Raw genomic sequence first — 15817 nt, forward strand, 5'->3', positions numbered from 1 at the left:
AATTTTTTCAACTAATTTTTTTCATCATATGTAAACATAATATTTCGTACTAAAAGTCTATCACTCTATCAAATGGTTCAAATGGCTCTGAGCACTATGGGACTTAACTTTTGATGTCATCAGTCCCTAGAACTTAGAACTACTTAAACCTAACTAACCTAAGGACATCACACACAGCGATGCCCGAGGCAGGATTCGAACCTGCGACCATAGCGGTCGCACGTTTCCTGACTGTACCATCACTCTACCCTCTCATTTCTAAAGAAATAAAAGAAGCTACAGTAATAAATAGCCTCTAATTATACTAATTAGCTCTGGTTCATGAAAACTACCTTAGGAGTTCCTTGAGCAAAATGAGCATGGTTGAATCTACAAAAAGGTCTTTGTGACAACATTACTGTAGCGAAGTATCTGATCTTACCAACCATACAGCACACTCTTTTTCCAGTTTGTTGATTCATGCACTAAAATAATAGCAATTAAACAGCACTATGAATTTTCAAGTAAGTGTATGACATTTGGAAAGATGACATTATTAGTGGTTTATTGAAACAGGAATTCATATTTCTGATCCGATCTGGGAGAGTACAGAGTTTTTATAACCTGCAGTGCTCCCCTTCTGGCCATGAGGATGTTGGATATGTCCACTGTGATGACATCATCTCGGTTTTAGTGTCACACACATGAACTCACATCTCATCACCTGTGATCACAGTATTCAGAAACTCGGTGTTACTACTTGCATTCTCCAGTATGTCTTGTGCGATTTCCTGATGATGTTGTTTCTGATCCACTGACAGCAGTTTCAGTACAAATTCTGCAGACACTATCTTCATACACAAATTGTTGGTCGAAATTGAATGTATAGGTCCTATGCTCATCCCTGTCCCATTCCAAGTTCTCATGTACTGTGATGTAATGGTCTTCCACTATTGAAGTCTGTAGTTGCTCAATGATATTGTCATTCCAGCTTGTTGAGGGTCTACCGGAACACCATTCTCAGACCACCAATACGCGGTCATCTTCGTAAGTTTTACCAGTCGTTTATCGACGATTTGCTCACAGCATCGTTCACAAAATCCTGTTGAATTTAGCAAATGGTTTCCACTTGGATACTGGAAACTGGATACTGTCAAGCTTTTGATGCAATATTGCTGCTCAATTTTTTCCATCATTTTACAACTTACTGGAATTCAAAAAGCACTCACTACATGTCATCATTCATAGGCCAACGAATGACTGATGCTTTCTGCTGTTGGAGAAAAAATGCACGACTGCACGAATGTCCCCCACCAAATGTCCACCGAAGAATGTCTCCCACATTTCATCGGCTTATGTTGGAAAGTAGAAGGTTTTCCACTTTTTAAACACACCTCATACATTACGATAGCTCCATCCATACCTCTGTCCACATTAAACCCACCAAGTACCAACAGTACCTTCGTTTTGATAGCTGTCATCCCTTCCACACAAAAAAATCCCTCCCGTACAGCATGGCCACCTGTGGATGGCATATTTGCAGTGACAAAAACTCCTTTGCCCAGTATGATGAAGGTCTCAGCACGGCTTTCACAGAGAGATACAATCCCCCAGACTCATTCCACAAACAGATCTCCCGTGCCATTTCTCCACACACCTCCAACTCTCCCACCATCCCCCTAGAACCAGCTACAAAGGAGTGCCCCATCATCATCCAATACCACAACAGCTGAACAAAATACTTCATCAGGGCTTTGATCACCTATCATCATGTCTTGAAATTAAGGACTTCCTACCCAAAATCCTTCCCACCCCTCCTAAAATGGTGTTCTGTTGCTCAACCAACCTCCACAACATCCTATTCCATCCCTATGCCATTCCCAATCACAGTCCATTTGCACAGGATTACATCTCTGTGGAAGACCCAGATGAAAGACCTGCCCAATCCAATCACCCAGCACTTCCTATTCCAGTCCTGTCACTGGCTTATCTTATGCAGAGGCCGGGCCACGAGTGACAACAGGCGTGTTGCATACCAGCTCTGATGCAACAACCACTGCACAGTTGTGTTCATGTTGGTATGACTACCAGCCAACTGTCCACTAAGATGAATGGCCACTGCCAGACTGGCCAAGAGTAACGTAGAACACCCTGTGGCACAACATGCACCTAAACATAATGCACTTCATTTTAATGACTGCTTCACAATCTAGGCTATTTGGATTCTCATTTTCATTCCAGTTTTTCTGACCTATGCAGATGGGAGTTACCCTTACAACATGTTCTCCACTCCAGAAATTATCTCTGCCTCACCTACAGTCCCCAAACCCTCCACCCAACTGTTTCCACCCTCTTTGTCCTTTTCATGTCCCCACCCTTATTGTGTGCCACCCTCTGCCAGTGCATTTGCCCAACTTTCCCCTACACTGCTCCTCTTCTTTTCCACTTCCCCCTCCGCCCTGTGCCTCCCTGCCCCACCACCTCCTGATGCTGTGCCTAGTGACTGTACTGTCATGCCTCCATCTGGTCCCCGCACACACTACCAGACAGTGCTCTTCTCTCCCCTCAACCTTACCCTGCTATCCCATCCCCTTCCCTGATCACTGCTTTCGTTCACTTGACAGTCACATTTTCTATACAGTTAGTAGGAATCTGTATTTTTCCTTATATTCTCATTATTGAAAAAGACATTTTAACCTACAAAAAATGGCTCTGAGCACTATGGGACTCAACATCTGTGGTCATCAGTCCCCTAGAACTTAGAACTACTTAAACCTAACCAACCTAATGACACCACACACATCCATGCCCGAGGCAGGATTCGAACCTGCGAGCATAGCGGTCACGCGGTTCCAGACTGAAGTGCCTAGAACCGCACGGCCACACCGGCTGGCTTTTAACCTACATTTTGTGTCAGTTCTGCCTCAGAGATTTGAACTGTGGGTTGTGCCCAGTACAAAACTTACGTGACAAGTGTTCGCACTCACCGGCTGCCACCCGCACCCTAGTTTCTGGGTCATCGAGTGTCCGAAGTGCCACATCCCGGGCCGCCTCTGCCAGCTCGGCCTCACACCGATTCTCATTTGGGTGGAGGTGGGGGACGAGAACCTTGGCACCGACCAGGGCGCCCAGTCGAGCCTCGCACGGGGAGGCGACCGGGGTGGGGATCAGTGAGCCCGCGCTGGCCAGCAGCTGTGGGCCGAGGCGGAGGTGCACGCCCCCAGCCCCACCGTCCCCGGGTCCGGAGTTGAGCAGGCGCTGCAGCTCGACAGCGCCCCGGTCGCGTTCCATCTTGCCCGGACCGAGAAGCAGCGACATGATGCGCCGCTCCTCATCTTCATCCGCACCACTCTCTGCAGACGCCATTGTCACTCGAACTGGCTGAGCACAAGGAAATGCAAAATTTTATTAGTATCCTGGAAAGGAGTACAGTGAGGATAAGATTTTATATGTGCTAGAAACCACAACAGTTACCTGAAAGTGAGACCATTACGATTTGATCGCAAATCGGGAAACATTAGTTATAGTGTGTCACATTTCAAGAGTATCACAATCCTGATGTTAAGTTAAAGCTGCCACTGAACTGCAGGTTAGTTTGAACAGCACAGTGCTCTACTAGACACAGTCCTGTTTGAGGTGATATGCTACTGCCTTCCTCCAAACTTTGAACTGACTTACCCAGAGGGGACCTACAGTATAATACGGACTCCGAACCAGAATGAAACTTGCTGTTTCTCTCATTAACAAACATTGCCAGGGGGTGAAAGATGTGATAAATGACAGGTAAAAATCCTATGACTGACTATGAACTGAACCCCTGACTTTTGGATGTGCAGTCTGGCACTTTAACACTGAATCATCAAAACAATCAGCATTTAATAAATAAGTAGTTTTTTACAACAGAAGAAAAGGGGGGGGGGGAGGGAGAGGAGGAGGGAAAAACCATAGGGTATTGCTGGGGGGCCCTAGGGGTAGGTTCAGTGAAGTAATCAGAAAGGCTCTTCTTGCTGCACACACAATGACTCCTTTCCTGTGATGTATGAGAGTTATGTTCTAACAGTATGTGTTAACTAAGGTGAATGTACTGGATGTGTGGTGTCACGTTTGTATTGTATGATGGTGGGAGAATGGAGAGGGACAAACTCCCTGGCAGCAAGAAGCCTATTCTTCTCGAATAGCAGCAAGGTGGTCGCCGAGCCTGACGAGCCATCCGATGCACGAGTCACTGTCAGCAGTGCTGTTCGCAGTCACTCTTTGGCAACCGCAGCTACAAAAGTATGTTTTACTCACAAAATAAATAAATGAATGTTCTCAAATAGTGGCCCCTACTAATGCGCATCATCTACATGGGCAACACTGTTCAGTCATAGAGCTAACAGAAGGCCAGTGCACTGGGTCTCTCTCTTAACCTTTTCAGAGCTGAATTTTTTTCTGGAAGAAAGAAAATTTTTATTTATAAGGTAATGATCTTAGGTGATTTTTTAATCATTTTACATACAAGATTTATCCAAAAATATGTACTCATTTTCAAAACATACTCTGTACACTTCGCTTCACTTTATGGGTTAAAATAACTAATTATGAAATGTCCTCTATTGTGATGAACAGTAAAATGACCATTTGATAACCACCACACAAAACAACAATAACAATATTCAATTATAGTGAGGAATATAGTGAACCAACCACCTCCATGTATGTCGGCCACGAGCTGCTGCACACCGCTACATTGACTTGCTGATGTTTTCACAGTGATGTCCAACAGTTGGCAACACTTGTGGATGATGAAGAGGATGAACATTAACAAATGTGTACCTCATGTTTCCATCAGGAAAAAGTACATCTGTTGCAGTTAAGACACAGTCAAAGTTAATGTACACAATTGTAGCCAGAGGATCTGAAAAGGTTAAGAGTTGATGGGCAGATTTTTTCTCGTGTTTTGTCAGATATATGCAGTGTGGTTTTGCAGTGTGTAGATCAATATTACAAGTGTGAAAAACATTTTAGCTGGCTGTTACTTTAATGAAAATCATAGTAAAGAAAAACCAGTAGATACTGTTGTGCTATACGTATGGAATATGAAACATGAGACCATTCTGTGAAAATGTCTTGGAAATGATACACTCCCAGGCCGAGTTAGAACTGTAGCAATGTGGCTTATTTTTGGTCATTTTTTAATTTTTATTTTTAACAATGTCTGAAAAAACAGACATTGCTGGTGATCTCACAGCCATACTAAATTTATAAAATTTATTCACAACTGTGGAATCTTTTTGACAGATGCTTTAGGTATTAAGATATTACCGACTGATGAGACATGAAAATTTGTGCTGGACATGACTCGAACCCCAATTTTCTGCTTGTCGTGAGTGGTTGCCTTAACCACTTTGGCTTTCTGAGTACGCTTTCAAGAATGACCCAAACTTCCATATGTCATACTGTCTATGACCCCATCGTTAGCAACTTTATCTGGATTCCCACTACATGGTTTCAAGGAGACACACATATTCAACATTTGTATTACCATCACCATTCTTGCTCCTCAATGCTTGTAATACTTAGTTTTAACAATGTCTAAAGAAATACGTTGGTGATGGTCTTGTAGGTGCACTAAATCTATAAAATTTATTAGGTGTATTAGATATTAAGATGTTACCTACTGGTGACACAAAAGTTTGTGCTGGGCCAGGACTGAAATCCTAATTTCTTACTTGACTTGAGTGGCTGCCTTGACCACTTCAGCTGTCCCAGCTTGCTTCCATGACTAACCCAAACTTGCACATGTCACACTGTTTATGATCTTATTGCTCATAGGCTAAGTGACAATCGTAATACTAATGTTGAATACATTTGTCTCCTTGAAACCCTGTGGTGGGAATTCAAGCGAAGTCGTAAATAATGGGGTTGTAGACAGTATAACATAGGAAGGTTTGAGTTGATCCCAGAAGTGTGCTCGGACAGCTGAAGTGGTTAAGGTGACAGCTCGCAACAAGTGGGAAATCTGGGTTCGAGTCTTAATCTGGCACAAATTTTCATTTGCTCTGAAATACTCCGCAGCTGATGCGAAACCATAATCACAATCTGCGAGTTCATCCTTAACTGAATGTAGCTGCTGATTGTCAATGCAGTCTCTCAGACACTACAGTGCAGTATTTCATGCCACAGCAAGGCAATAATGAAAGAAAACGGTGTTTCACCCTGTGCAGGACTCATGATACTATAGTGTGAACAGAAGGGGGGAATAGACAGCAGAACAAATGGAGATCTGGGCTGCTGTTGGAATCATGCTCAGATAGCTGAAGTGGTTAAGGAAACCACTCATGAAAAGTGGGAAATACAGGTTTGAGTCTGGGACAAATTTTCATGTGTCACCAATAGGTAATATCTTCACAATTAACTCTGCTAATGTTGGAAAGATTCCAAAATTGAAAATAAATTTCATTATTCTCAGTCAGTCTCTAACACAGTCAGTACCAGCAATAGACACCAAAATGTAAGTAAACATTTGTTTGTCATGTCTCCCTTGCCCAAGTGTGTGTGTGTGTGTGTGTGTGTGTGTGTGTGTGTGTGGGCGCGCGCGCGCGCGCGCGCGCGCTGGGGTGTACGGGCACTCAACGTAGAGGTCATCAGCGCCCTGACACACGTTAAAACAAACGAATGAGGACAGACTAAGCAAAACCGAAGCACACACACACAAAGAAAGCAGGAAAAGAAGCAAAATGCTACATAAGAAAGTAAAATGTAAGGAAAATGAAAACATAGCAGCAAGAATGCCACAGGAAATTGTCATTGGCTGGCCACTTACAAAAAATATGGGCGAGCTTGTCACACAGTGAGCAAATTAAGACCCTCTCCCTAAAATCTTTGTAAAAAATTTTGACAAATCACAGAACTATAAAACTTTAACCACATTTGTTCGAGTGTTTCCTATAAGAGATGGCAGATCTGTTGGCAAGTCAGCCACGGCCTGCTGGTCAGAAAATAATACACAATCCAATAAAATGTGGCGCAAAGTGACCTGGATGCCACAAGCACCACGCATTGGAGGGTCCTCTCACCGGAGCAGGAAGCCATCCGTCATAGGACTGTGGCCTATCTGAAGCCGAGTGAGGAGAACCTCATCCTGTCTAAGGGGCTGGAAGGAAGTACACCACACACGCGTTGTGGGCATGACTAAATGGAGCTTATTGTCAGTCATTTACAGCCACTCATCCTCCCACTGATGCATGACTCTTGAGCTCAACAGCAAGGTGAGTGCATGCAGGGGACAGCACACTGAAATACTTGTGGATTGAGACACGCCTCCTTGGCTGCAAGATGTACCCTTTCATTCCCAGCAATGCCGATGTGCCCCGGAACCCAGCACAAAGCCACCACCTTCCCCAGTCGCTGTAGTTGGAGGAGGGCATCCTGGATGGTCTGGACAATTTTATCTGCTGGATACGAACGTTGCAATGAGTGAACGGCACTTAGTGAATCAGAACAGACAAGAAATTTAGGACAGGATGAACGTCTCATCTGCTCCAGTGCCCGCAAGATCGCAGACAATTCTGCATCGATGACAGTAAAAGTCTGAGGCAGTCGAACCTTGAGGTCACGATCCAGAAAAACAACAGAGCAACCAACGGAATCCCCCTGTTTTGACCCATCCATAAAAACAGCTACATAGTTGTGGTGCTCAGATAAAATGTTGCATTAAAAACGGTGGCAGGAGTGCTATCTCTCTTGTACTGCACCAAATCTAAAATTACTCTGGGCCTCTCCAGTAACCAGGGTGGCAGGCAGTTAAAACCCTGGATTTGGGGTTGTCCAGAGTCCACACCGAGGGACTTTTGCACACGTTGCAAATGGATCCCAAACGGCTTTGTAGCCTGGGGACGGTGGAAAAAAAGGTGGTCCAGAGGTGGATGAGCAACAATATGGTGAGCAGACGAGGTTGGAGCTGCAAGAAACTTACAAGCCTGGCGCACCAGTAAGAGCTGCCGCCGGACAGTAAGTGGCAGTTCCCTGGCTTCAGCACAGAGGCTGGGTATGGGACTGGTCCGAAAAGCACCTGTGGCCAGCTGAATCCCCGCATGCTGGACAGCGACAAGGATCCACAAATAAGACTGCCTTGCTGACCCATACACTGTGCACCTATAATCCAGCCGTGAATGCACAAATGCCTGATAGAACTGGAGGAGACATGCCCTGTCCGCTCCCCAAGACCTGTGGCTGAGGCACTTGAGAATGTTCAGTGCCTTCAGGGTTCTGGCTTTCAAGTCTCGTAGGTGTGGCAGCCATGACAACCTGGAGTCAAAAATTAGGCCCCGAAACCGCACCGTGTCTCTAAAATGTAGGAAAGTGTCCCCCATATGCAAGACAGGCGAATTAAAAAGACAACGAGAATGATTAAAATGAACACAAACATACTTATTGGCAGAAAACCGGAAACCCGTCTTGGCAGCCCACTCCTCTAACCGCTGCACTGTTAGCTGCAACTGATGGCTCACTGTGGCAAAACTGGAGGAGGAACAGAAAACAGCAAAGTCATCCACAAATAAGCAGCACTCTAGTGGACTCCTCACTGTAGAAGTTATACTGTTGATGCCTATGGCAAAGAGGGTAAAACTTAAAACACTACCCTGGGGGACACCATTCTCCTGCTCAAATCGATCAAACAGTGCGTTAGCAACTCGGGTACGAAAAAACCGCTGAGACAGGAAAGACTGAATGAAAATGGGGAGGAGGCCACGAAAGCCCCATTGATGCAAGTGTGCAAGAATACAGTGTCTCCAAGTAGTATCATATGCCTTACTGATATCACAGAAGATGCCGGTACAGTGATGCTGACGGAGGAAAGCCTGCTGAATAGCCGCCTCTAGGAGGGTCGGGTTGTCGACCGTGGACCGAAATTGTCAGAATCCACACTGAGAGTGGCTAAGGAGCTGAATGGTCACTAACAGCCAGACCAGACGATGGTTAACCATCTGTTCCAGGGTCTTTCCGACACAGCTCGTCAAGGTGATACTCCGATAACTACTGGGACATGTGCGGTCCATTCCTGGTTTGAGGAGAGGGATGAGAATTGCCTCCCTCCACGAGGTGGGGAACACTCCTGTCTGCCATACGAGATTAAAACATTCGAGGAGGATTTCCTTTGACGTTGCTGGCAGATGTCGAAGCATGGAGTACCAGATGCGGTCGTGACCTGCTGCAGTGTCAGAAGTCCCAGTAAGTGCCGTTCGAGTTCCCACATGGAGAAAGGGGAGTTTTAGGCCTCAGAACTGTTCGACCGAAAGTCCAAGTTTCCTCTCTCGACAGTCACATGGTAGCGACAAAATGCTGGATACTGGTTTGCAGTGGCAGTAGTTTGTGCAAAATGCTCTGCCAGCGTCTGAGCAATGTCTCTGGGTGTTGTTTGGAGGCTGGTTCAGGACTGCAGTTATTGGTAAACGTCTGCATTTACCAGAAATCCTCCGGATGGCTTCCCACACTTTTGAAGAACAAGTGGAACAATTTATAGAGTTCAGGAACTCATGTCATGACCGCTGTTTGCTCTCTTTAATGACACGGTGAGCATTGGCTCTCACGATTCGAAAGATGGAGAGGTTGTCCACTGTCGGGCGGCATTTAAACCATCTAAGAGCCGCACACCTGTCCCGGATAGTTAAACGGCATTCTTCTGTCCACCAAGGGACAGGTCGCCTCCGGAGAGGGCCGAAGGACTGTGGGATGGAGAGATCAGCAGCGTGATGGATCACATAAGTGATGTGATCCACCCATTCCTGGATGCTGTGATGGTGTTCAAACACAGCCAACTGGCCAAACAGTGTCCAGTTTGCCTTGCCAATCATCCACGTTTGTGGCTTCTGTTCCAGCAACTCACCATCAATTAGCTGAAGGAGGATCGGGAAGTGGTCACTGGAATGAAGGTCATTAATGACCTCCCAGTGAACAGAGTCGGCGAGGACTGGAGAGCAAAATGAGAGGTCGATGGCGGAGAAAGACTCAGTAGCAGTGCAAAAATGAGTCGGAGCACCAGAATAGAGGATGCATAGCTCGCAAGATGTCAAGAGGTTCTCAAAAACTCGACCCCGAAGGCAAGTAAATGTTGAGCCCCACAGGACATGGTGGGCATTGAAGTCCCCCAGGAGGACAAATGGTCGGGGGAGTTGGGCAATAAGATCAGTGAGAGCCGCAGAGTCTACTGCATCCAACGGAGGCAAATAAAGAGAGCAAACTGTAAGCCTCTGACGTGCAGAAACTGCAACTGCTAGCAGGTCAGTATCCACGGGAAGAGCAGAGGAGTGGTGCCCATTACTGACGAACATAGCAACCCCTCCTTTGGCTCTTTCCCCAGTCAGGTCATCCTTGCGATGTAAGGTATAACCCCGTAGTGCAGGGGCATTGGATGCTTTGAAGTGTGTTTCCTGCAAACACAAGTAGAGAGGGTGATGCTGCACTAGAAGTTTCAGTTCCTCCGTGTGCGTCCTGAATCCATTCATGTTCCACTGTATAATGGGAGCCATCTATCAGGGGGGTAAAAGCTTCATCCAGACTCGTTGACAGGGAGGGAGCCCACAATGGGTGGGGGCTCCATTTTGGGGTGAGACAGTTGCCCCAATCCGATATCAAGCTCCATAGCCTCTAAAAAGAATCGACAGAGATGTCAGAGAGATCAATGTTGACATTGTCAGGCTGTTTTCTGCCCGATTCCACCAGCGTTTGACGTCTTGCCTTGGATTTTTCCCCCTGGGTAGATTTTATAAACACAACTGCAGTTGCGGGTGTGGCAACATTGAACACTGTACCAGACAGAACCTTTGGAGGGGCAGGGAGCTTGACAATGTCAGCAACCACAGCTTTGTCTGAAGTTCTTGGGGGAGGGACAGGCTCAGAAGCAACCGCAGCAGCACAATTGCAGGGACACATGCAGGTAGTAGTGCCGACACTAACAGCCTCTGTTTGTGTAGCAGTGTCAACTTTCCGTGTGGGCTGTTTAACAATGGAAGTGAAGGAGGTAGCAAGACACAGGGGCCGCATGGCTTTATAGAGCTTTTTGGCCTCAGTATAGGGGATGCGTTTGATTGTCTTAAGCTCCTGTACCTTCCGTTCTTCCAGATACACAGTGCAGTCCCAACTCCGGACGGGGTGAGGCCCAGAGCAATTCACACACTTCATTGGAGACAAACAAAGGACTCCTTCATGGGCGGCCTGACCACACTTGCCACAAGTAGCTTCTCCACGACACCCAAGAGTAGTATGCCCAAAGCGTTGGCATTTGAAACACCACATTGGGTTGGGGATATAAGGCCACACACTTAAGTGAAGGAAACCTGCCTTAATATACTCCGGGGGTTTTGTGCTATTAAATGTCAGGATAAAGGAGTTGGACTTCACAAGAACCCCATCCACCCTCCTCACGATATTTTGCACGTCAACTACTCCTACTGGCGCCCACTCATCTTTTAGTTCCTCTTGGGGAATGTCCACCAGATCCCTGCACGTCACAATACCTTTGTTGTAATTCAAGATGGTGTGCAGCTCAGTTTCGATGGTATATTCCCCAAGGGAGTGTGCATTCTGGAGAGTCTTAGCTTGCTGGGAGCTAGTGGTTTCCACCAACAGCGCCCCATTACGCAATCGCCTAACTGATCTTAAACTGCCAGAAATGCCCTCGAGCCCTTTTTGAATATACAAAGGGGAAACTTTCTCGAAGCTGCTCTATTTCCTTTTAACGATTAAAAACACATTCTGACCGGCAGCATGTGTTGTGTTACTTGTTATGAGACTCTTAAGATTTCGCCGCTGAGTCTGGAGGACTGGCTACATGTGCCCTGTTGTTGGAGCGGGTGTTGGAACCTACCAGCGGCCCACCCTTTCTGCTGGGAGGAGGCAAAGAAGAGTTTGGAGGATCCATCTCGGGAACTAGAAGTCGACCTAGACAGAGCTCCGCGTGCCTAGGTAAGCCCGATACAACTGAGGTGCGGCAGGTCCCCAGAGGTTGCCCGCTAACGACTGTTCCACCTCAACGGCCATCCATCTCATCAGCGCGCAGCACACCTCGAGATTGAGGGGTTGTTTATAGAGGTTTAGTCCATCCTCGCAATCCGGGCAGTCGAGCCAAGATCCCCATTCCCTGAGACACACAACGTTCCACCGCCGCACCGCACGGTGGTCGCTGAAGCGTGCCCGGAGCTTACGGTGACAGAGGAGTGGCGGCGCTTACCAGTCCCCAGCTCAGGAACCCCGGTGTCGCCAAGCCCGTACCCGGCAAATGAATGCCGAGCCCGTGTGGGCTCCCTTGCCCAACTCGCCCTTTTACTTCCTGTCTCGTGTGCTGTGCTGTGTATATGGTGTACAGTCTGTTTCACTATTATAGCCACAAACGAAAGGTGCAAGTGAACAACAATTAAACAAGTAAATAATCCTGATAAACATAGGTCTGGAAACCAATGGTTTACCCAACACAAGGTACCACCAAACAGTACATGACACATTATTACAGAGTTGCCAAAGGATCCAAACTGCTGATACACACTTGAGAAAAAACACATCACAACAAGTGTTCCAAATGGCCACTCTTCAAGCAAAGACTGGATTCAGAACATCACCAGATCCATGCCCATACATGGTCAAAGATCCCAGGCTTGTTCTGAACACTGAGAACCATCCACTTTTCGTTCTCGGAGTTCTCTTACACTGTCAACACAATGGGAATAAATTAAAAGTTTTTACAAGCTTCCACACAAAAAAATCCAATCGGTTGAAGTCAGTGGACCTGGGAGGCCACGGTATTGAGAAACCAGAATTGATAGACTTGGTGGTGAAACACTGTTTAAGAGTACTTGATCTTTCGGAATGATGATAAAATCAAAATGAGGGCAATTTATCACATTGTAATTTATGCATCACTTGTGGCGTTTTGAAATTAATGTAGCCTTACACAGTAGCAGTGTTGTAACACTGGCACAGCTACACTTGTGCAAACGTCACGTCAACGTAGCTGTCGGATTCTACACTTACGTTTATTAGGATTACTTGTTAGTTTAATTTCCCTCTACTTATCACTTTTGTTTGTACCTATAATAGTGAAGCAGCCTGTATATAGCGCCATGCAGCAATACTACTTAGGGGCTGCTGGGGCAATGTTTATTCTTAGTGTTTTACTGTCCCAGTTAATACACGTTGTTAAACCAAATGCCACACTAGACTACTTTGGGTCCACTCCATCAGACTGGCACATACAAGGCACACTGGTTTTGCACAAATGTACCGACTGCCCTAGCACAACGTTCTCCTCAATCCAAATTCTCATTCCCACCTCAGTCAACTTCATATTCCTCCTAAACTAAAACAGCATTGCAGAGGCTCTCCAACGGTATTGGAATAGCATCTCAGCATTGAACAAAACGTGGGTCCTGCCCGAAACCCAGGCATAGGTGATTTAACCAAATGAAACAATACGATTCAAAAGATGTATGCGAGTGTCAGACATCTGCGATGTATATAATATGCAGACTGCTGAGGTGTTATTCCAATGCAGTTGGAGAGCCTATGCAATACTTTTCGAGTTTAGGGGGAATACCAAGTGGGTTGAGGCATCAATAGGAATATGGACTGAGGAGGAAGGCATGCTAGAATAGCCCATGCAGTTGTGCAAAGTCACCGTGCCAGGGTGGCATACTGGTTAGTGCATCTGCCTAGTGAGCAAGGGACTCGGGTTCGTAATCAGACCTTCGTACAAATTTTTATAAGTCACTTCACTCTGTGTATGTACATCGTAGATGGTTAAGTCTTGGAAAGCCCCTGGAACCATGTAGTTTCATCAGTTTAAGAAATGACCTATCCAACAAAAACAAAAATTTGGTTTGAAAAAATGTTGCTATGGATTTTTTTCTAAAACAGTATTTATTTTCCAACCGTGCTTCAGATAATCCCTCTTTATGTTGACACTAGGTATGGCATGATATTATGATCAATATTTGCCTGGGTTGACTCCATCTGCACACCCCAAAATCAAAACTGCAGATACCTACTTATAGACAGAGGAAACATGCTGCATGGTTTTAGGAGGGAGGGAGAATTACTGGATCTCATTTCTCAAGACTATACAGGGTGTTTATAAACTTTTGTAACAAACCTCATGGAATGATTCCCAGACCCACAACAAGACAGAATGGTTCTACGAATTAATGCCCTGCAGAGGGTTGGCAGTGAGGTACAGGCATTGCACAAAATGTTGTACGGTGGCTTCCTATTACTACATATGTCGATATGTTAATACCAAAACTGAATTTAGGATGAACTCTACAATTCAAAATCAAAATACTACAAGCAAAACTAATTTCCACACAGATTATGCATTTTTATGGAGGGTTTAGTATGGAATAGTGCAAAAAGTCTATAATATGAGGTGAAAACTGAACACCCACCACAACTGGATCATAGAAAGGTTCTATTCAGAAGATGACATCATAAATTCATGTTTCATAGAATGCAGTTGGCCACTGACAGATCCACAACCAATCCACTCATGCACTTTCTTGTTATAATGAAACCAACATCCATGCATGTCTTTCTTCATGTCACCAAATATGTGAAAACCACACAGCAAAAGATCCGCGCCGTACAGAGGATACTGCAGTGTTTCACAACCAAATCGCTGAAGAACAGCCTTCATCAGATTGGCAGTGAGGGGGCAAGCATTATCGTGCAGCAGGATGATTCCGTCTGACAGCATTCTTGGGCGTTTAGACTTTATGCCGCATCACACTTTCTGCAAAGTGTCTTCGTAACACAGCACACTGATGTGATTCCATGTTTGAGGAACTCATTGCAAGGTAACACCCGCCCCCACACTGTCAATCAGTTGAAGGCTACACTTCGGCAATTTGGTTGGGAAATACTGCAACCTCTTCCGTACAGCCCAAATCTTACATTGGGTGATTCTTTACATGTTTGGCAACCAGAAGAAAGATGTGCATGGACGTTGGTATCAGCTGGACGAGGAAGTGCAAGAGCGGGTGCGGTTGTCGAGCTGTCGGCGGCCAATCGTGTTCTACAAAACAGAAATGGATAAATATCTTAATATGCGTGGTGATTACTTCTGAATGGAACCATTCCACGGTTCCATCATGGCAGGTGTTCAGTTGTCATTTGACTGTCCCTTATAGATTGCTGGTTGACAGCAAACAAGCAATATAAAACTGTCAGATATTGAAACAATGAGTAGCAGATTACTATTATAATTTAGCAGAATGTTTGGACTTAGAGATGTAAAACAGCTGAGCAGTGTATGAGAAGGTGGTGTGGTTTTTCCAAAGTAGTGTTTTCCTCTTACTAAGTATATATAAACAAATTAGACAATATTATTCCAATCTGGACTTTTCATAAATTAATATAGAAGCAATTAACAGTGGATGATACTGCCTGATAAGGCATAACTTGACTTGTTCCACACTTATGAAGGCTCTCTTTCATAATGGAATTCACAGAACAATGTGTGAATGAATGGAAGCATGAATGACCGAGATGCTTGTTACAGGAGAGCTATATTGTCCCACAGGCAGTACAAGGCAAACATGTCTGAGAACACAACACACAGATGGTACCCATAGTCTTTCATGGTAACAACACACGGTGTATGGGATGGATTACAGTTCTGTGGTTCATCAACTAGACATGACAGCCTTCGATAACAATAACATGTGGCCAGGTGCTAACCCCAGAATATGGCAGTGACAAACAAACAAGACCAATCTGGGATTAGAGAATTGTGACAGGATGCCCACATACACAGTCACTTATGATTCCCATGAAAAAAATGCGGAAGTTGTTCTGGAGCACTTTGTTA

The 15817-nt window shown here is 45.4% G+C and overlaps 1 protein-coding gene across 1 annotated transcript in view; it reads right to left on the bottom strand.

Moving 5' to 3' along the window:
* Positions 1-15817, bottom strand: part of LOC126425012 (uncharacterized) — a 146292-nt gene that overhangs the window by 96336 nt on the left and 34139 nt on the right. Inside the window, exon 2 of the mRNA XM_050087918.1 lies at positions 2967-3360. Within this exon, the coding sequence (XP_049943875.1) occupies positions 2967-3345 (379 nt within the window). The 5' untranslated portion in view covers positions 3346-3360. The remainder of the gene's footprint in view (positions 1-2966; positions 3361-15817) is intronic.

The sequence above is a fragment of the Schistocerca serialis genome, chromosome 10 (assembly GCF_023864345.2).
Source record: "Schistocerca serialis cubense isolate TAMUIC-IGC-003099 chromosome 10, iqSchSeri2.2, whole genome shotgun sequence".
Lineage (NCBI taxonomy): Eukaryota > Metazoa > Arthropoda > Insecta > Orthoptera > Acrididae > Schistocerca > Schistocerca serialis.